The following is a 22561-nucleotide window of genomic DNA, read 5'->3' as shown; positions in this document are numbered from 1 at the left end:
GCATGGTCGGTGGTTCGAATCCCCGCGGCGGGGTGAGCTCCCGTCTTTCGGTCCCAGCTCCTGCCCACCTAGCAGTTCGAAAGCACGCCTAAGTGCAAGTAGATAAATAGGTACCGCTTTCTAGCGGGAAGGTAAACGCAGTTTCCATGCGCTGCGCTGGTGCTGGCTCGCCAGCTGCAGCTTTGTCACGCTGGCCACGTGACCCGGAAGTGTCTGCGGACAGCGCTGGCCCCCGGCCTCTTAAGCGAGATGGGCGCGCAACCCCAGAGTCGGACACGACTGGCCTGTACGGGCAGGGGTACCTTTACCTTTACCTTTAGTGTCCTCTTGGCTTAACTTTGGTGCCCTGAAAAAGCCAACCCAGGCTCACCTTTTTCCACCGCAACCTGTTTTGTGCTGGGCTGGCCTCTCAGTGGCTCACATCTGCCTCTTTCATTATTAAAACATCTATATCCCTTTCCTCCAAGGAACTCAAATACATAGTTCTCCCCTCCATTTTATCCTCAGTGAGCTTCATGGCTACTTGGGGATTTGAACCCTGGTTTCCCAGGTCCTAGTCCAACGCTCTAACCACTACACTACACGGACTATCTCTTTCTTTGCATGTCCCTGGCCATGTGCCTTTCTGAGGAGACATGTAGCAGCAGGGATTGACCGCCACACACATTTATGCATCATTGAAGACCAACTTTCTGGCTTCCTGTGTGATCTCTGATTTGCATTTACATGATACCTTTAACGAGGGAACTTTCAAGATCACGCAGAATTTCATGCCTGTTCAGCTGTGTGTGCATCAATTCTGTGCAGATTTATAACTTAGAGCATGAGAACTGGGAATGGAGGCGCAATCTATTATTATTATTATTATTATTATTATTATTATTATTATTATTATTATTATTAATATACCGCCCTATATACCTGGAGGTCTCAGGGCGGTTCACAGAACAAAATCAAAATATAAAGCCACAAAATACATAATAAAAATGAAAACAACAACCTACTCCCCTCCTTCGCCCTTCATCATGATGGCGGAAGGCATCTTTCCATTCTTCCGAGATTATTTTCCTCTTGGGAAAGGGGGAATATAGGGATACACCAGAGGAACACACATTTCTCATTTGAAACACAAGACTTTCCATGTGCTTCTGCGTCCCTTCTTGACCACAAGGGACAGATTCAGAGGACAACATAACTATGGAAGTGTTACAGATATGCCTGATGTTGTGAGATTGCTGTTTGAAAAACAAAGAGCATAACCTCACGGACTCTAGAATAGGGGTAGGAATCCTTTGGCCTTCCAGATGTTTCCGAACCATTGCTGGCTGTTCAGCACGCTGTCTGGGCCTGATGGGGAGCCAGGATTTATGAACATCTGGAGGCCAGAGGTTCACCAGCCCTGCTCTAGAATGTTCCGTGAACCTAGGAAAAAAAACAATGGTCTTCAATGCCTTTTAGAGCCTTGCTCTTTCGATGGTCAAACGTACCTGGATGGTGAGGATTGGAAACCCAGCAAGTGTGCCAGATGTGTCTGTCAGAACGGGACTGCGCAGTGTTTCACCGTAGTTTGTCAGCCTACATTGTGTAAAGAGGTAAGATCATGCATGACTTCTCTGCATTTTATTCAACTTTTTAAAAAATGTTTATTATTTATTTTCATGTTCAACTTTGTCATCCAGGTACTGAAAAAACAAGGCATTGTCTTAACTTTATCTGTTTCCTCTACTCTGACTAACTGGAGCTGAGCTTTAAAAAAGGTGGGGCAGGCATTTCATGAAAACTTTTGCACCCTGCAAAATGATTCCCCAGTTTCGGAGAGGAATGGAGCAAAACTGTTATTGCCTTAACTCTGTCTTGGCTTCGTGTTGACGTCATGTAGTTTAGTTTGACTGCATGGCAATGTGACATGCATTACATTGCTTGCAACGTGATGCCAAATCTCACTTTTGAGTGAGAAAATGTTTACAGTCCTATTACTATTGATAACAGTGAGGTGCCCCCACCGTGGTTCTAGAGGACATGGAACCAATTCACCCTGAGCAGAGGTAGGTGTTAGAATTCCTGCTCCTTGATTGCGGTCATGACAGTATATGTTTTGACCTTGGCCCTCCAGATGTTTCGAGACTACAATTCCCATCATCCCTGACCACTGGTCCTGCTAGCTAGGGATCATGGGAGTTGTAGGCCAAAAACATCTGGAGGGCCGAGGTTGAGGAAGCCTGCCATATGCTATCAGCAGTCAGGGTAGATTAGTGAGGATCCTTGGGAGGTTAGGAGTGTTAGAATTCCTGCTCCATAATTGCAGTCATGGGATTGTTGTCTATCACATGATGGTATATGTTTTGACTCCACAAAATGGGAAGTGACGGAGACAGGATGTTTGTGTTACTGTGTTCCGTGAAGTGGGACTATTGTCCTTTGTTCTTTTTCTCTTTGCTGCCTGATGCTAGAGAGAGAGGGAGCCATGTTGCAGTGCTCCATGTGTGTTTATATGTAAATAAAGTAGATTAGCCAAAATGCTGAGTTGCTGAGGTCTGTTACGCAAGTTGCGAAGACTCTGCGGATCCCTAAGTTTGCCGATGTCTCTTGGCATCGGTCGCTTTTCAAGAAATCTTTTGAAGCTCCTGAATGATCGACCACGAGGGAGAGAACATGACAGTCAGGCATGTGTCTCTGCCAGGGTCCTACTCGAGTGTAGGCTGAACTCCTGACAGTAGGTTCAATGAGGCTTGGATTAGAAAAGCCAAAATGAGGGTGGAATAAGAAGATACTTGTGTAGGAACAGACAGAGACACTTGCGTGCTTAAGCTTTGGAGAGAAACAGGATACAGTGGTGCCTCGCAAGACGAAATTAATTCGTTCCGCGAGTCTTTTCGTCTTGCGATGTTTTTCATCTTGTGAAGCACGGCTTGTCGCAACTGCGCCTCTTCAAGCGGCTTTAAGAAAAAAGCGAACAAACTCGCAAGACGTTTTCATCTTGCGAAGCAAGCCCATAGGGAAATTCGTCTAGCGAAGCAATGCAAAAACCGAAAAACCCTTTCGTCTAGCGAGTTTTTCGTTTTGCGAGGCATTAGTCTTGCGGGGCACCACTGTATACAAGAGAGACTAAAATCACACCCACACTATACATTTAAAGCACTTTTGTACCACTTTAAGAGCCATGCCTTCCCCAAAATATCCTGTGAATTTTGTAGCCTGCTATGGGAAACAATTATTAGGGACTGCTTCCTCAGTGACCCATGGCTATGGTCACCATTTCTGGAAAACAGACACTTTCTGGCAATGTGATTTTTTTTTAAAAAAACATGTTCTGATTGGGTCCAAATATAAGTAAAAGGTAAAAGGTAAAGGACCCCACGATGGTAAGTCCAGTCAAAGGCGACTACGGGGTTGCAGCGCTCATCTCGCTTTCAGGCCGAAGGAGCCGGCGTTTGTCCGCAGTCAGCTTTCCGGGTCATGTGGCCAGCAGGACTAAACTGCTTCTGGCATGACAGAACACTGTGATGGAAACCAGAGCAGTGCATGGAAACACCATTTACCTTCCTGCTGGAAGGTACCTATTTATCTACTTGCACTGATGTGCTTTCGAACTGCTAGGTTGGTAGGAGCTGGGACAGAGCAACGGGAGCTCACCCCGTCGCGGGGATTTGAACTGCCGACCTTCTGATCGGCAAGCCCAAGAGGCTCAGTAGTTTAGACCACAGCACCACCCGCATTCCTTTGGGTCCAAATATAAGCTTCCCCTGAATATAGGCCACACCCCAAAAAGAGATGTCTTAAATTTTCTCTGCCTTCTTCCTCCTTCAGCATCTCACGTCCATTTTTGGAGAAGCACCTCTTCAAGTTCTCTCCAGCGTTCTCTGTTGTTTCCTTCCTGCATCCATATCAGCCTTTCTGTTGGTTTTAAATAAAGCAACCTTCATATAAGTGGTTGCCCCCTGGTCTTTTGAAATTGTAGGGTTTCCAACCTACTTTTATTCCATTGGCCTAAGTTGTCTCATGACACATATACCCATTTTAACTTTATGGCCTGTAAGAGCACAATTCTAGGCCGCACTCAGATTTCATACAAGCTGGATTTGGTGGGGCAGAGTGTGGCCTTTATTCAGATCAATACAAAATGTTCCTGCCAAGAAATAAGGCGGCTACATTTCCTCCCATCTCATTTGTAGACAGCCCTGTTTCCATTCTTTATTGCTGAGTACCACCCTCCAAATTACAGTTGGTGTCAGGAGGTTGCTGCCTTTATTATTTTTTTGCTATTCTGCACATTCCTTTTTTACATACACTGAACAGTGCCCTTGATATGTGGGCTTAGTCATCCAGGTTAGCAGCTGAAACCTTGGCCGGGGAAGGCATTCAGCAAACAATCTTCATCCTCATAAATTTATTTTCTCTCTTCACATCTTCTCACCTGCGTTGGAAGCAGCCAGGTGTTCACATTAGTAATACCCAGTTCCTTTATTAGATTCACCCCTCCCAATTTTAGAAGAATTTATAGCGCAGTAACATTTAAAGGCAGTTAACAGTCAAATACCTTTTTTTTTCAGAGGGTATTGTCATGTCAGAGGATTAGTTCATAAAGATGTAACCAGCCTATTTCCTCTAACAGTTTAATGCCAGTTTTCTGACGAGAGCATAAAACTGCTTTCAGGCAGCATGCTAAAATGCTCTGCGCAGAACACAAAGAGTCGGAAGAAATGAGCTTCAGGACAAGCTGATGGGAGATTCTTGAACATTTTCATCTCACCCCACATCTTTGCCACTGATCACACTATTATTTAATCAGCCAGTCATTAGAATGTGGAAGAGATGTATCAGTGAGACAAGGAGGGTGTGAATAATCAGACCTGCGGGCCTCTGGGGTTAACGCAGCAACAGCAACCCAATTCCCCCTTTAGCTAATTTTGAGAATGTTTGATAGATTTCCTAAGATGAGGCTCTAATGGAAAATGCATTAACCTTAACGTTGAGGCTCCTACCCTGTTCATTCTTCTCTCTCATTTTTCATTCCCGTACTGGTAAAGTGTCCATCAGTAAGGCAACACCGCGTCTTCATTCCTTCTCCCAAAGTGAAAGATTGCCATTGCTTCCTCAAGGCTAGGAGGCCGGCAAAGGCTGGACCTGTCTCCTCTTCAAGGGACATCATTGACAACAGCTACCCTGTTTTGCTGGGGCTTAGGGGTGCCCAGGGCAAGCGGTGATGACTGCCAGAGACTCTTCCTGCTCAGCCCAAGGCAAGGCGATTCACGGGACCTTGGCCAGTTCTCGAGGGAGCCTTGTTGGCTGAGTTGCGCAAGATGGGGACAAAGATGGCAGGGCTCCCTTTCAAGTAGCTGCTGCCCCTACGAATTATTCTAAATTATATTCCGGAAACGTGGGAGATTACAAGGGGAGATTACGTGGGAGATTGCTATATTAGAAGCAAAAAAACTTGTTTAAATGAATTGGAAGAACCGCAAAAAGATTCCATTGAGCACATGGATTGATAATATGGACAGATTAGCTGCATACGAACGAATTGCATGTCGATGCAAATTAAGAATGGATAAATATGAAGAAATCTGGAAGGAATATTTAAGCGGTAAGGCGGATAGTGGTGGGAAGTTGGGGGAGGATAGAGAGGTGGGAAAATATTGTTAAAAAGGTATAGTCAGTGTATTCAAATCTGTATTGTCAAATTGTGTTATTAGTGTTGTTATGGTTTTTGTTATAGTATGTGTCTTTTGTGGTTGTTTGTATTAAAAATGATTAAATAAATAATAATAATAATAAAAAGTAGCTGCTGCCCCTTGGGAGAGCCATGAACAGTTTTTCCAGGGCATGTAGCCTATTCTGCATTCATTTGCTGCTGTGCGGTTGTGAAGTAGGAGAGCCTGCAAGGGAGTCATCCTCAAACAAGGGCAAAAACGCCCACCCTCAAACCAGCACAGTATAGAATGGGGTGCTATGGGCTCCCCATCATCTGAAGATACCTGTGCCTTCACTTTTCTCCATGGAATCAGTGGCTCCCATTGAGATTTGAGAGATCTCAGCTGTCCCCCTGGAGTCTCCAAGGGCTGAAATCGGGGATCCTTGGATGTGCTTTGGAAGTACTGGAGGAGGATATGTCAAGGTGATGCAGCGTGCAGAATCAAAAATTAAATGCAAAAGGGATCCCGAGACACATTTCATTAATATTGTAGAACAACAGAACAGAGTGGCCTCTTTGCCCTCAGTCTCTGCCTGTATCTCTCTTGCCACATATTTAGTGCTCAGTGCAGTTCACTTCCTTTCTCCCTTGCTGGGCCCCCCGGGGGCAGCAAGTAAGATGGCAGAATTGGTTGTTGGGTGCTATCTATCCTTTGCCTTTAGCAGTTAGCCATTCCTACAGCTGTAGTCATTTTACCTGATCATCCTGGGGGAAAAGGGCTTAGCTACCTGGGGCAAAGTTAAGGGGAGATCTAGGCCCCTCTGTGCCTTGTCTTTTGGGGTCTATGGAGGGCATTAGATCTCAGGGACGAAAGGTCCCAAATCAAGAGGGCTGCTTGATTTGAGAGCTTTTGTTATTTGCAAAAATGACCTGCCAGGTGAAACATTTCCTTGATATACTGTCTCTCCCTCACTCTCCCTCTCTCTCTCTCTCAAAAATGATTTTATTTATGATTTTCAATTTTATAATAATTTTCGCATTTCAAAACTCCCTTCCCCCTCTTTCTGCGGTTCCTTCAGTTTATTTTGAATATTTTCTGCATATCCAAATTCACTTAATTTTACCATTTATTCGTCTACTCTTACAAAACTGCAGATTATTACAATAATCCTGCCAATGTTCTTATCTGTTTACAGTTTATTTGCAAACATTCAATAAACCATTTCTATTCTTTTATAAGGCGTTTGCTATCTTGGTTTTCTTATTTTTCCGGTAAGTTTCGCCTTTTCTGCTTATTCCATAAATGTTTTTATCCATTCTTTTTTTTGCTGGGACTTCTTCTTCTTTTCCATTTTTTGGGGGCAAGTAACATTCTTGCCGCCTTGGTTGCATACATGAATAAATTCCTATACGGTCTGGGTCGTCCTGTCCCTATAATTCCCAGGTCTGGTGTCTCTCTTATTATATGCAATTTCTTTCTTTCCACCCTCCCTTTCCCCAATGCTCAGGATGAAAGTGTGGTTGTACCTGCTGGGAGGTGTTGCCCACAATGCACTCCGAAATCCTGCTCTACACCTGGGAGAGCATATGAGGTAAGGAAGCCCTTTGATGAAGGCAGGCAGGAATTGACTTGGCGTGGGCTGCATATGACACATTTCTGCTCCTCTCCCGGCACTCCAGGCTTTTGCCGGCGTGAACGACTTCTTTCCCCCCTTTCTTCTTCTCCTCCTTTTTACAACCTGCTGCTTTTCTTCTTCCTGGGAAGCCTGACGAAATGAAGGGGATTAAGAAGTAGAAAGGAATGTGCTGGCGAAAGACAACTCAGTTCACAGGCCAGTGTAGATAAGGCCGTTCCTGCTAACATAGTTTGAAAAGTGGTGTGCAAGAGGAGGGCGAGGGCGGGTGGGAGATAACAGGCTCTGGCGATCCAGGACAGAGCTTTGCATTTTTATTTTATTTTTAAAAAATCAGGAATGCATTTGATGCGTTACAGAGTTATGCGAGCAGGGCATGCGACGCAACATAGTGCAGTTGGTAGAGCACCAGGCTCTTCATATCAGGGTCGTGGGCTTGAACCTCGAGTTGGGTGAAAGATTCCTGCATTCATAGAATTGGAAGGGACCCCATGGGTCATCTAGTCCAACCCCCTGCAATGCAGGAATCGCAGCTAAAGCATCCTGTCAGATGGCAATGGTGGTTGCTCGTGAGTAACCAGGCAGGACTCTGACCTGTCTTCTACAGGTTTTATTTTGGTGCAAAACTATTTACAGTGCAGAGCCACAAGTTCATATCTGCCTCAGTCGCTAGCAGAATCCGGGAGTGGTCGTTTCTGGGTCCTCCCCCAACATAAGAGCTTAGTCACCCCAGCCTTTTCCTTCCTTCTTTGTGTTTTACGCCTCTGCGCAAGGTGGGCGACGGAAGAGGCATACTTCCCTCCTGGCTGGCCTGGCCAGGAGCAGTGCTGAGGCTCCCAGCAGCATCCTCTGGCCCTTTCCCCTCCCTTACCCCAGGGGTGTGGCTTTCTCTACCCTCAGACTGACGAGGTGTGGTGCTGGGGTTCCCAGCAGCATCCTCTGGTCCCTTCCCCTCTTCTCCATTGGAGGTGTGGCTTTCCCCACCGCAGGAAGAGGAACTGCTTCTCAAGATTTTCAGAGGTTCCCTGTATCCCAACTGCCCTTCTGCCAGTGTGGTGTAGTGGTTAAGAGCAGTATTCTCGTAATCTGGGGAACCGGGTTCGTGTCTCCGCTCCTCCACATGCAGCTGCTGGGTGACCTTGGGCCAGTCACACTTCTTTGAAGTCTCTCAGCCCCACTCACCTCACAGAGTGTTTGTTGTGGGGGAGGAAGGGAAAGGAGAATGTTAGCTGCTTTGAGACTTCTTAAAGGGAGTGAAAGGCGGGATATCAAATCCAAACTCCTCCTCCTCTTCTTCTTCTTCTTCTTCCCTGCCCTGTTCCGATGGCAGTCCCCTGACACATCCATGACAGATGGCCATCCAAGCTCTGCCTAGAAACCTCCACGGAAGGAGAGTCCACCACCTTCTGAAGGAGTCCATTTCACAGTCAAACAGCTCTTACTGCCAAGAACTTTTTCCTGATGTTTAGTTGGAATCTCCTTTCCTGCAACTTGAAGCCCTTGGTTTGAGTCCTATCCTCCGGAGCAGGAGAAACAAGCTTGTTCCCTCTTCCATGGGACAGCCCTTGAGATATTTGAAGATGGCTATCACATCTCCTCTCATTCTCTTTTCCAGGCTAAACATACCCAGCTCCTTCAACCGTTCTTCATAAGGCTTCGTTTCCAGATCCCTTCCCCTGCCCCGCAGCTGATAGCATTTTATTTTAAAATTAAGACGCATAAGACCATTTATACAATGTGTTTCATTAAAAAAGGATCAAGTTGTAAACTAGGAAGGTCTGAGAAGGAGCTTGCCATCCACAGCTAGCAAAAAACAGAGTATGGTTAATGCCCCAGAAGTGCAGAAGGCAGAACCCCTTTTTCTGTTCCCACCCCCTTTTTGAGTCAGCACAACGAGTATCACCCTCCTTAGCAGCAACCCAAGCAAACACTTGTTGTTTTTGGATGGCTGGCGTACCCCATCAGTTCATTTAGAAATCAAAGTGTCCAATTAAAAACAATGTAGATTTCCTCCATCATAAAAAAGTGAAGACTTTCCTCTTTAGAATACATTTTGTTTCCAGATCCTTGATCACCTTTGTCACTGAAATATACTGCTGCATTTTGGATCCTATTGTTCTAGGACCAATCAGACTGCTGCATTTTGGATCCTATTCAACTCAGTACATAACAATCACCCTCCTCTGCACATGTTCCAGGGGCTTGGACTAGATGACCCTAGATGTTCTCTTCCCTACAATTCTATTATTCTATTTACTCAGGATACTCTATTTGGTTCCTCCTACCGCCCAGTTTTTCATTTTCCTCCTCCCAACAGCCAGCCACCGTCTTGTGGATGCCCAGTCTTCATCAGGCTATTTTGTGGTGTTGTCCACCCCATGTGGACATCAGCGGTTAACCTGAATGGAGTACTTACGTTTATTTCTGTTGCACAGCACGGTGAGCAGTGGCAGAAAGATGCCTGCACAACCTGCGTCTGCGACAGAGGGGAGCCCAGGTGTCTGAGGCAGACCTGCACACCTGTGACCTGCAAGAAGGTAATTTCTGAGCTTGGAATCCTGGGAGAATCCATGCAGTTTGCTGTTCTCTCTTTTCACGAGGCATCTGAATTGCGTGTTCCTAGGGGGAGAGCAAAATACAGCGTCCTGGAGTTTGCTGCAAGGAATGCGTCCCCTCCAAGGGGAGCTGCGTCCATGATGGCATCGTAAGGTACCACGACGAGATGTGGAACGGTACCGGGTGCGAGTTCTGCATGTGTGACGGAGGTCGAGTCTCTTGCTGGCACGGAGGGTGTGCCAAGGTGGAGTGTGCCCCGGTAAGAAAATGACCGCGTTTTGAGCAACCTTATCTATCTAGTTCTATTATTTATTTACATAGAACATTCCCAGAAACACTAACTAAAAACTAAAAAACCCAACAGGAAAAGCAGAAATGAAAGCTGGGAATCTTGGGATTGTGTTTTATTTGTTTTGTTTTGTTTTTGTTTAGATAACACCATTATAAATTCTGTTTTCAGTTTTCAATAATTTATGAATACACATCTTAAAGTCTCATATTTCCAATATCGATACATATCAGACTTCCCTCCCTCCCTTTTGTGGCTTCTTCTCTTGTTTAAATTTTTAACACTGGATTTTCCACTTCATTCCATTTTTGAACTGTTCTACAATTAATCTTGACAATACTTTTAACTGCTTGATTTGAGTAGACCCTACCAATGCACCTAGTTGCATACCATGATTTTTCAAATATTCCACAAATACTCCCCGACTATTGTTTATTTGGGGTGGGTACCGGGAACTGGCAGGATACAGGCAACTGTGCACTGTGGGGAAGAGGTGTTGGAGTCTGGCTATGGAGAGGGGGCCACTGATTTGTGGGGAACTGTATCATTGTCAAGGGATTGTCAGGCAAGCGCAGGTCATCCACAGGGCAGGAAGAATGTGAGGCATGAAATGCAATTAGATTTTAGTCACAGAAAATGGCAACACAGAATCATAGAATCATAGAATCATAGAGTTGGAATAGACCACAAGGGCCATCAAGTCCAACCCCCTGCCAAGCAGGAAACACCATCAGAGCACTCCTGACATATGGTTGTCAAGCCTCTGCGTAAAGACCTCCAAAGAAGGAGACTCCACCACACTCTTTGGCAGCAAATTCCACTGTCAAACAGCTCTTACTGTCAGGAAGTTCTTCCTAATGTTTAGGTGGAATCTTCTTTCTTGTAGTTTGGATCCATTGCTCCGTGTCCGCTTCTCTGGAGAAGCAGAAAACAACCTTTCTCCCTCCTCTATGTGACATCCTTTTATATATTTGAACATGGCTCTCATATCACCCCTTAACCTCCTCTTCTCCAGGCTAAACATGCCCAGCTCCCTTAGCCGTTCCTCATAAGGCATCGTTTCCAGGCCTTTGACCATTTTGGTTGCCCTCCTCTGGACACGTTCCAGTTTGTCAGTGTCCTTCTTGAATTGTGGTGCTCAGAACTGGACACAGTACTCCAGGTGAGGTCTGACCAGAGCAGAATACAGTGGCACTATTACTTCCCTTGATCTAGATGCTATACTCCTATTGATGCAGCCCAGAATTGCATTGGCTTTTTTAGCTGCCACGTCACACTGTTGGCTCATGTCAAGTTTGTGGTCAACCAAGACTCCTAGATCCTTTTCACATGTACTGCTCTCAAGCCAGGTGTCCCCCATCTTGTATTTGTGCCTCTCATTTTTTTTTGCCCAAGTACAATACTTTACACAACAGAGTTCCTCTGACTCGGCCTAATCCAGAAGGATACATTGCTGAAACTGACCACTGCCCCTACCCTTCTCCTCTAGCCTTGCACTCTGGATCCCTCAAAAGCAGACAAAGGCTGCGTCAAGCGGGGTTTGTGGGGTGGTGGTATGGTTCCTCCTCTGGGCATGTCTGGCCTGTTGCTCAGCAATGTGCAGGACTCTCCTCAGTCACAGTGTCAGAGGGAGAGGTGAGCCAGCAGGACTGGGACTGTCCCGCTGCTGGGTAGCAATTTCTGACTCCTCTCTGTTTGAGTCTGCACTCACACCACAATTCTCAGCCTGTCTTTGAAGGGCCTCTTTCTTCTAACACCCCACCCCCCTTTGACCGCTCCAAGCTCCTGCTTCTAGCGTCTCCCACCTCCTCCCTTCCTCAGACTGCTCTCCACCTGTCAGGAGTGCATGCAGCAGCCAGGCCCTGTGACCAATAGGACTTTGCAGGACTGGGGCCTTCCTAAGTTTGTTCTGAAGAGGCAAGGCGCTGCCTCACAGGCGAGGCCGATTGGTAACTCACAGCACCAGGTGGCAAGAGCCGGGAAGGGATATAAGGTCAACATTTCCCTTCGGCTCTTTGCCACAGCAACACGTTCCCTGCCTTGCTGTGTTTGGCTTCTTGCTTCCTGATCCTTGAACCTCGGCTTCTTGACTCCCTGCTTCTTGATCCTCGGACCCTTGACTTCGTGACTCCTTGCTTCTTGATCCTCGGACCCCTGACTTCGTGACTCCTTGCTTCTTGATCCTCGGACCCTTGACTTCGTGACTCCTTGCTTCCTGACCCTCAGACCCTTGGCTTCTTGACTCCCGGCTCTCTGACCCTCAGACTCTTGGCTTCCCGACTCCTGGCTTCTGGACCCCCGTTCCTGCTCCCACCCCGGCATCTTGCCCCTGGTCCTGAAGTCCCCTGCCAGGACTTCGATCGCCCGTGAACCAGACCGTGACACCACCACCATGATCCAGGGTCTAAGTCGTCTTCGGTGTCATCCCTGGGGAGGGGGCTCTAGGGCAGGCGGCACCCACCACTCATCCTCATTATGCCAGTCTCAGACAATCACTCAAGAGGCAAGAGTCAGAGGCAAGGGAAACTTCAGAGCTGGAGGGTGGAGCGCAGGAGGGGTTGGAGGAAGAGGCAGGCCAGGCAAGTGAAATATTCCCCACCCTTCTCCAGCACAACAGTAACCCAGGACCAGGAAGGGGCTGAAAGGGGAAGGGCAGAGGAAGTTTCCATGCAGGCATAGTCTCCAGCTGGTGGAAAGGGGGTGGTCCCCTGTTGCTACAACTGCTCCACAGAACATGGACCGGAAATAGCTGCCTAGCCACTAGATTGGTATTCACAGATATCCAGAGCTGTAAAAGTGATGCAAGTGGTCCAGCGCTGAGGGCCTTCTGGCGATTCCCTCATTGCAAGAAGCAAAACTACAGGGAATCAGGCAGAGGGCCTACTCGGCAGCCCTGTTCAGGGAAGTTTTTAATGTGTGACATTTTAAGGTATTTTTAATCTTTGTTGGAAGCCGCCCAGAGTGGCTGGAGAAACCCAGCCAGATGGGCGGGGTACAAATAATAAATTTTTATTATTATTGTTATTAGTGTTATTAGTGTTATCTTTGACAATAGTTAAGTATCTGCCATGTGTTCTCGACAGTGGGACTGCCCACTTTCTCCCCCCTCCTGCCACAGATGCCCACATACCCAACCCTGGTAGCTTACGGGGCAGCTGTACACAAGAACTATGGGGTCCCAGCCCTAGTTGCAGTTGCTCCTGACATCTGGTCCATACCCTCTTGTGACCTTTCTTGCCCCTGCTTCATGATAAGCAGAAAAAATGACGCTAGATAGTCAGTGTGTGTGTGTGTGTAAGGATTCACAGCATCAATTATGCAAAGTAAGAGACATTTCGCAAATTTGCATTATTTACAGGGGCAGCCGAACTCGGCTCATTTGGATGTAGAATTTGGATTAACTTTAGATGGATAGCTATGTATTTTTTAGTCCAGAGTGCTTATTATCAGTGATGTATTCTAGCTCAGCAGCCCCCAGAGGTGTCATCGGTGCCATTCCACCGAAATATTTTATAAAGTCGGCAACAAAAGCAGCAGGTATCTTCTCTCTCCCCTTCCGCCTGCTTTCAAAACCCTCCCAAATCTTCCCAGCTAGTTCTGTATTTAGGACATTTGCATCAGTAAACCGGAGCTAAATTGAAGCCAGGTCTCCGCGGGTTTCATCCTTCGTTGGGGAAGAATTAACTTTTCTGGTCACATAACTCTGTTTAAGCTGCAACGAGGCCACTGGCATAGGCAGGGCAGGTAGGCAGGGACAGGATTATGGAGACTATGCAAGAAAAGAAACTCATTTCACACGCTTCCAGCAAACTGGTTGGGATGAGCCTATCGACAAGCAGCGAGTTTCAGGTGGCTGTCTCTTAAGTTCTCTGACAAATGTGGGCTTGCATTTATTTATTACCAGATGACTGGGAGAAGGGTGAAGTTTGTTGGCAGGCATTGAACTGCCCCGGGAAATCCCACAATCCTCAACTCTGCTGTTCTGACAGAGAGTGAGAGTGCAATATCCTAGGCAGTCTGGGATATTTTTAAAAGGGGGCCACTGTGGGCGTTTAAGATCTTTTCCTCAGCACGGCGGGGGCTTCTGTTTCTTTTCGAGGCTCAGGTTAATATGCCTGTTCCCTCACAATGAACAGCTGCAGCTGCGTTTGAGAAGCGGCAATAGCGCATTGTGTGGGATGAGCAGCGCTAACGTGAACCATTCAAGGTACATATTTCCACAGTAGCTTTGTATAAAAGGAGTTCACGCCCAACTAATAATAATAATAATAATAATAATAATAATAATAATAATAATAATAATAAATTACTGTATATTTCCATGTATAAGATGCCCCCATATATAAGACGACCCCTATTTTTTAAAACTCAAAATTAAGACCACTTCCACCAATCACTCACCCACCTGCCCACCACTGCCAATCACACACCTCGCTGCAGCCGCCAATTGTCTCCCCGCTCGCCACCACCAGCAGCCCACCCGCCCTCTTGCCACAGCCGCCAATTGCCTGCCCAACTGCCACAGAAGAAGAAGAAGAAGAAGAAGAAGAAGAGTTTGGATTTGATATCCCGCCTTTCACTCCCTTTAAGGAGTCTCAAAGCGGCTAACATTCTCCTTTCCCTTCCTCCCCCACAACAAACACTCTGTGAGGTGAGTGGGGCTGAGAGACTTCACAGAAGTGTGACTGGCCCAAGGTCGCCCAGCAGCTGCATGTGGAGGAGTGGAGACACGAACCCGGTTTCCCAGATTACGTGACTACCGCTCTTAATCACTACACCACACTGGCTCTCAGGTCAGAACCACAGCCACAGCCAATCGCCAGCAGGCCTTGCCGCAGCCACCAATCACCTGCCCAATCGCCACTGCCAGTCTCCTGTTTGCTGCTGTCATTAATCACACATCACCCCTCTGCATTCACTATCTGTGTATGAGATGACACCCAATTTTTGCCTTTTTTTAAAGCAAAAAGCACCGTCCTATACACAGAAAAATACGGTACTTATACGCCGCCCATCTGACTGCATTGCCCCAGCCACTCTGGATGGCTTCCAACATAATACAATATACAGAAACACAACAGCAGCAACAACACCACCACAACAGAACATCACAGATTAAAAGCATCCTGATATAGGGCTGCCTTCAGATGTCATCTAAAAGTCAAATAGCTGTTTATCTGTTTGACATCTGATGGGAGGGTGTTCCACAGGGAGGGCGCCGCTACCTAGAAGGTCTGGTTCCCTCTAATTTCACTTCTCCCAGTGAGGGAACCTCCAGAAGGTCCTCGGAGCTGGATCTTAGTGGATGGTGGGGTGGAGATGCTCCTTCAGGTATTCAGGGCCGAGGCCATTTAGGGCTTTAAAGGTCAGAACCACACTTTGAATTGTGCTCGGAAACGTAATGGGAGCCACTGTAGGTTCTTTAGGACCGGTGTTATATGGTCCCAGTGACTGCTCCTTTTCACCGGTCTAGCTGCCGCGTTCTGGATTAGTTGTAGTTTCCGAGTCACCTTCAAAGGTAGCCCCACTTAAGGAAAGGATGGTTGTATGTTCCCCCCGGGCTCAGAGGCAGGGTGTTCCTGAATGCTGGTTATGGAACATCCTGAGCAATAGAACATCCCTGTGCTCCTATCCTGCTTGTGGGCTTTTCAGAGGCCCTAAGTTGGCACCGGTGAGAAAGGATGCTGGACCAACTAGGCCTTTGAGGTGGTATTCCATGCTCATCCTACTTAAGAGTAAACCCTTTGAAGTTAATGGACATGCCCATCTTAGGATCATTATTTTCAAGTGGTTCTACTCTGAGTAGGGCTTAGCACACAGAACGGGAACAGACCAAATTTTGGAAGGATGCCACCCAACGCCTCTTGACCCAATATCAATTACAAGATCTTTAGGTGATCATGAAGATGGATAAGAGGCACTTAAGAGATTGTCTCTTCAGGTCCGATGCAGAAAGGGATTCAACCACGATTGCCTCTACCAAAAGCTCACCATGGTTCCCACTTATCAAAACGGAGCACATCCAAGGTAGTTATTTGACAAAACTCCCAATTATGATTCCAATCGATGCCCTTGACGGTGGTGGATGGTCAGTACAGCAAAGTACAGTACAAGGAGAGACTTTGTGTGGGCAACCTTGTGTAGAGGACCTGTAGTACTATTTATTGCAATGCCCCCTATATATGGAACCAAGAGACCGATTTATAAAACCCCTGAGTAGGGCTTAGCTGAATGCCACCCCAGGCCTGATCCTGCAGGACTGCTCTTAAGAGGGTCCCCACCCAACAGAGCGGGAGGCCACAATGTTCTGAGGAGAAAACGTTAGAGAACAAGTGCTTTCTTTCTTCGTTTTTTCCTTTTCATAACATAGCGTCGCCTCAGGGATCGCACGAGGCGCAAACTATTGTGTAGATCTTTGAAGAGGCTTTCATTTCAACAGCCTCGCTGCCACCACTGTGGCCCCTGGCGTTGCATTGTAAGCTGGGCAGCGAAAAATGAGACCGTTATCTTAAACAATCCTCCCCAGCTCTGAACCTTGGCAGGCAGGCGGGCATTTTTTGGCAGGGAGGACCCCACCCCATACATATTTGTCCTTGTTTGTTATATGAAGTGGGCTCTTGTGCGTGCTGGGGAAGGTAACAGCACCAACCGGGAATGTTAACGATATGTACTGTGACAAGGGCTCTTTCCACACCGCATAATTTTGCAACAGATGTATAAATAGTTTAACCTCCCTTTCCTAGAAGCATACTTTCCAGAGGTGATCAAACATTGATCAAAGCTTTCCCCTTGAAGGGTCAACGAAATGTTGCCTTCAGAGGAACCATAGATTCATAGAATTGTACAGTTGGAAGGGAGCCAGGGGTCATCTAGTCCAACCCCCCACAATGCCAGGATCTCAGCTAAAGCATCCATGACAGATGGCCATCCAACCGCTGCTGAAAACCTCCAAGGAACAAGAGTCCATCGTCTCCCAAGGAAGTCTGTTCCACTGCCAAACAGCTCCTGCTGTGTCAGGGAACTGCCATCGCAGTCAGGAGTGGAGGAAGGGCTCCCGAGCGATGCCGAAGAAGGTCCCAGCAGGAAAGGAGGGGACTCAGCGACCGGGGAAGGAAATCAGCGTTACACCAGGGAGAAAGGTGGGCAGAGGCAGGCTTCGGAGGGATGGCTCCAGGACTCTTCGCCAGAGACCAGCGGGGAGAGCATTGGTCCTCCACTGCCCACACCCACCCTGCGCAGAAGACTTCTGCGCAGGAAGGCTAGGCGGAGACTATCCATCAAGGAACTTTTATGTTGGAAGAAGTTCAGGAAACGCCCACTGACGGATTCTGCCAGTGACTGAGACAGACGCGGAATCAGGACTGTCCAGCCAGGGAAAGGTTTATCCAGGCAACCTCACTGAGAGTGGCGGCAACTTATGCACGAGCAACCCCCAATTCCCATTACATGCTGTCAGAAAGCTTTTTCTGAATGTATAGTCGGAATCTCTTTTCTTGCAACTTGAAGCCATCGGTTCGAGCCCTACCCTTCCAGTCATTTCTGCCATTTCGGCACAAGCCATCAACTTAATCTGCCATTCTTCTCTGGTCGGGACTTTATCTTCTTTCCATCTCTGGGTCAATAACATCCGCACAGCGGCGGTCGCATGCATAAAGAGTATTTTCTGCTCCATTGGGATTTCAGCACCTGGAATATTACTGCATTTATATGTGCATTGTGAAGATGACTTTTGTGGGATACAGCTAGCATATGTGGCTGAGAATTTAGATCCAGCCACGGATACACACATATATCTGCCCATGGCTATATCCACCCAGCCTGTGTGGTTTAGTGGTGAGAGTGTCAGATTAGGTGGGCTATCAATTTTGGGCATAACATCGAATTGGATAAAATTATGGAATGAAAGTATAAAATTTATGTCATGTATGGCTCTGAAAGAAAATTTAATGAAGATGATTTATAGGTGGTATTTAACGCCGGCAAAATTGGCAAAAATGTATAGGATGAGGGATAAGAAATGTTGGAAGTGCAAAGAGGTGGATGGTGAATATTATCACATGTGGTGGATTTGTGATAAAGTTAAGACATTTTGGGAGTCGATTTACAATGAACTTAAGAAAATATTAAAATATACTTTCCCTAAAAAGCCAGGGGCTTTTTTTTTGCTTGGCCTGATGGAAAAGGAAATTAATTCAAAAGATCAAAGATTATTCATGTATGCCACAGCTGCGGCAAGGACTTTGTTGGCCCCAAACTGGAAATCACAAGAAGCTCCTACCATTGCTGAGTGGCAGACGAAAATGATGGACTATGCGGAGTTAGCCAAACTGACTGGCAGGATTCAGGATCAGGACGATCAAAGATTCCAGAAAAATTGGAGTAAATTTATTGTGTATTTAAAGGACAACTGTAAAAACTTAAAGACACTAGCAGGATTGAAGTAACTCCTACAATGTGGACAGGATGATTTAGGTGTAAAAAGATAAAATACGCGACAGGATGTGATGAGGGATACGAACTGAAGGGAGGGAGGGAAGTCGCAAGCTCGGCAGAGCATAAGGCTTATAGGTTGATTAATGTACAGTGGTACCTCGGGTTACATACGCTTCAGGTTACATATGCTTCAGGTTACACACTCTGCTAACCCAGAAATAGTGCTTCAGGTTAAGAACTTTGCTTTAGGATAAGAACAGAAATCGGGTTCTGGCAGTGCAGGCGGCAGCAGGAGGCCCCATAAGCTAAAGTGGTGCTTCAGGTTAAGAACAGTTTCAGGTTAAGAATGGACCTCTGGAACGAATTAAGTACTTAACCCGAGGTACCACTGTACTGTAAGAATGAATGTGTAAAGAAAATAAGAAAAAAATATTGGGGGGAAAAAGAGAGAGTGTCAGATTAGGAACTGGGAGACCCGGGTTCAAATCCCCCCACAGCAGTGAAACTCACTGGGTAACCTTGGGCCAGCTACCTCCTCCCAGCCTAACCTGCCTCACAGGTTTGTTGTAAGGAGAAACTGAGCAGCAAGAGAACCATGTTCATTACCTTTATCTCCTTGCCCTGACCTGGGTTCAAGTCCCCATTTGCCTTTGCGGCTCAGCGGCAATCATGCAGTTTGCACTCTCTCAGCAGCCTAAAATATACCTGGCCTACCTCACAGGGGGGAGTTGTGAGGCTAAAAAGGGACCATTGCCCTACCCAGCACTCTTGAGCTCTTTGGAGGAAACTTTTGCAAGCTGATTGCGATAGCCATGCGGGCTGGATTCAGTCCATGAAACTGGATCCCCGTTTTGATCCCCTGCCAGTTTTTGTGGCATTTCGGCTGGGAGCTTGCGGGAATTGTTCTGCAGCCACAAAGGTATTTAAGCACACATATCTTTTGGGAGAGAACCAAGAGTGATGGAATGAGCTCCAGGAGTGATAAAGGGAAATAGGATCTTAAAGACTGCATTCCAGTAAAAAAAAAAGTTCGGGCTCCCACTGTCTTCTTCCAGCATTGTATTTTTATTTTTTTAAAAAAATGCTAATTCTGGGTATCATGCTGCGGCTGCCTCTTTCTCCACAGGGTGAAGAATTAGTTCGTTTAGAAGGCAAGTGCTGTCCTGAATGCATTCCCAGAGGCAGGCCCTGTGTTCACCAAGGGCGTACCAAATATGTAAGTAGCCTGAAAACTTGGGGCACATAGAACTGTTTGGGTGATGGATTGAAGAATGATATTCACCCAAATGGGAGCCATCAGTGTAGAATCACAGGCTACGTAACCTGAGCCATGTAGGTTTACACCTTGCACATATCTATTTAGCTGAAAGACGCGTTTCTGCATCCTAAGAATCTGTTGTTTTTTCTTTTTAAAAAAGCAATATTCTAGCACTTAAGCAAGTGAGTGCTGGAAAGTATACAGTCATACCTCATGTTACGTTTGCTTCAGGTTGAGCGTTTTCAGGTTGCGTCCTGCGGTGACCCGGAAGTAACGGAACAGGTTACTTCTGGGTTTCGCTGCTCGCGCATGCGCAGACGCGCAAAATGACGTCACGCGCATGCGCAGAAGCGGCGAATCGCGACCCGTGCATTCGCAGACTTGGGTTGTGTTCTGTTCAGGTTGTGAATGGGCCTCCGGAACGGATCCTGTTTGCAACCAGAGGTACCACTGTACAGTGGTACCTCGGGTTACACATGTTTCAGGTTACATACGCTTCAGGTTACAGACTCTACTAACCCAGAAATATTGCTTCGTGTTAAGAACTTTCTTCAGGATGATAACAGAAATCGTGTAGTGGCAGTGCGGTCGCAGTGGGAGGCCCTATTAGCTAAAGTGGTGCTTCAGGTTAAGAACAGTTTCAGGTTAAGAACGGACCTCTGGAACAAATTAAGTTCTTAACCCAAGGTACCACTGTACAAACTTTCCTTGTTGACGAATCTGAAATGAGAGGAGGAACAGAATGGAGTTCCCAGCTAGCATGACTCACAGCTTCTGTGGTCCTTTCCCCTTTTCAGCAATCAGTTCTATGTGCAACCAGTGGCATAGCGTGGGGGGTGCAGGGGGGCCGGCCGCACATCTGGGGGTTAGGGTTAGGGGGCGCAAATCCACGGGTTAGGGGGCGCAAATCCACGGGTTAGGGGGCGCAAATTACTTGCCTTGCCCCGGGTGCTGACAACCCACGCTACGCCACTGTGTGCAACTAACCTGGCAGTAAACCCCACTGACTGCCGTGGGGCAACTTTTGGAGCAAAAGTGCATAGGAAAGCACTGTAACTTTGCTCTGGAGAACTCATGGGGAGCCATTGCATACAAGGCTAGCGCTTGTCTGCAGTGAGAGTCAAGCCAGCTCTTGTCTCAACTGCCCGGGATCTGTTTCTTGGCCATGCTTCAGCGTGCTGGGATGTTGGGAACTGGCTGTGTCTATCAATCAGTCCTGAGGTCCTTGCCCCATTCCTCTGTAATGAGAGACATTCCAGGAGCCTTTCGCTCTGGTTTTTTGTTTCCTCTGGGTGAAAGGGCTTTGGAAACTGCAGCTAAGCAGAGAACTCTCAGTTTTCCTGAGAAAATTTCTGAGGTTTTTCTTGCTCCCCTAGAAGTAGGCCAATGTGCAGAATTCCCCCCTCCCAATATTCTCCACCATTTTTTGGCGGCACCTGCCATTTCCTCACTGCAATGAATGTATCCCTGGAATGATGCTAAATCCTTGACCTGCACCACAAACTAGATTTAATGAACACTCATATCCAAGTGCTTTGTAAATTGATAGCCATAGCCTTTTATATGCTAACCTTTTATGCTTTTCCACATTTGTATAATGCCCCTACACCTTCTTTTAGCTTCTTATCTTTTATATGTATATGTACCTTTTGTTTTAATAATTTTAGCTTTCCAAAGCATTTCACAGACTTTAAATGATTGTATCCCCACCTACTTATGCTGGTCTATGACCGTAATAAAATTTTGATTGATTGAAGATAGAACCATGGCCTGATGGAGGATACAAAATGGTAGGCAGGCTGCTAACAGCTTGCAGCCAAAACAGCAATCAATAGACACCTTAGGAACAAATAAGCATGCTGGGCTACTACCATGATTAATTGTGAGTGCCACCCCTGAGAGACTATTGATTTTTCCTGCACTTCAACTAGTCCATCATGTTTTGTCAGGCCTCCTGGACTGTCAATCAGGTGATGATTGCTGCCCAATGCCACCCATCTGACGGGGTTGCCCCAGCCACCCTAGGCAAAAATCAAGATTGATCCACAGTAGCCAGGACTGCCAAATTCATAATATTATATATCGCAGAAGTACCCAAAGGAAATTTATTCCAGCCCTTTGCCCAACAGCAAAACTATCCTGCTCACTTGCGGTCTGATCACAGTGTGTTTCAAGTCGAGAGAGAGAGAGAGAGAGAGAGAGGTTGCACAACAGAAAGGCACTTTCAGGATCCTTGGAAACAATCTTGAAATGTTCTCTGTCAATTGCCAGCTTTATTGGAATGGGATTACCTCATTCGATAATGTTTTACAGCACTCTTGCTCCCAAATGTTTAGCTGTTTTATCATAATTTGATGCGATCAGATTTTGAGGGCTTTCCTTATTCTGGCAATTGAATGATGATATTAGCTGCTACATTTGTACAATTGAATGGCTCCTAACAGTGTAATCAATACAGGCAGGGGAAAAAGATCAATGTTGTCTGAACTGTAACATCTAAGCCTGCATCAAAGCATTTGCCGGTGGAGCAAAGCATTCCTTTTCCAAGGCTAGTTTAGCCGTTTGTCAAGGAGTGGGCTGCCTATTTTTCTATCTGAAGACATGTACAGATGTACATTTTATGCGCACATGTGTGGCCTCATTCACACCACACGTTTAAAGCACAACGATGCTGCTTTAAACAGTCATGTCTTCCCCTAGCCCTCCTCTGGGAGCTGTAGTTTGCTAAGGGTGCTGAGAGCTGTAAGGAGACCCCCCCA

The 22561-nt window shown here is 46.6% G+C and overlaps 1 protein-coding gene across 2 annotated transcripts in view; it reads left to right on the top strand.

Moving 5' to 3' along the window:
* The window catches only part of FRAS1 (Fraser extracellular matrix complex subunit 1), a 390698-nt gene that overhangs the window by 158913 nt on the left and 209224 nt on the right, over window positions 1-22561 (top strand). For both annotated transcript variants that reach the window (XM_081206862.1, XM_081206861.1), the window contains exons 6-10: window positions 1459-1592; window positions 7141-7224; window positions 9702-9803; window positions 9890-10081; window positions 19671-19760. In XM_081206862.1, the coding sequence (XP_081062988.1) occupies window positions 1459-1592; window positions 7141-7224; window positions 9702-9803; window positions 9890-10081; window positions 19671-19760 (602 nt within the window). The remainder of the gene's footprint in view (window positions 1-1458; window positions 1593-7140; window positions 7225-9701; window positions 9804-9889; window positions 10082-19670; window positions 19761-22561) is intronic.

This window comes from Podarcis bocagei (assembly GCF_964188305.1).
Source record: "Podarcis bocagei genome assembly, chromosome: 9".
NCBI lineage: Eukaryota > Metazoa > Chordata > Lepidosauria > Squamata > Lacertidae > Podarcis > Podarcis bocagei.
Note: the sequence above shows the minus strand (reverse complement) of the source record. Positions and strands in the feature narration are given on the sequence as shown.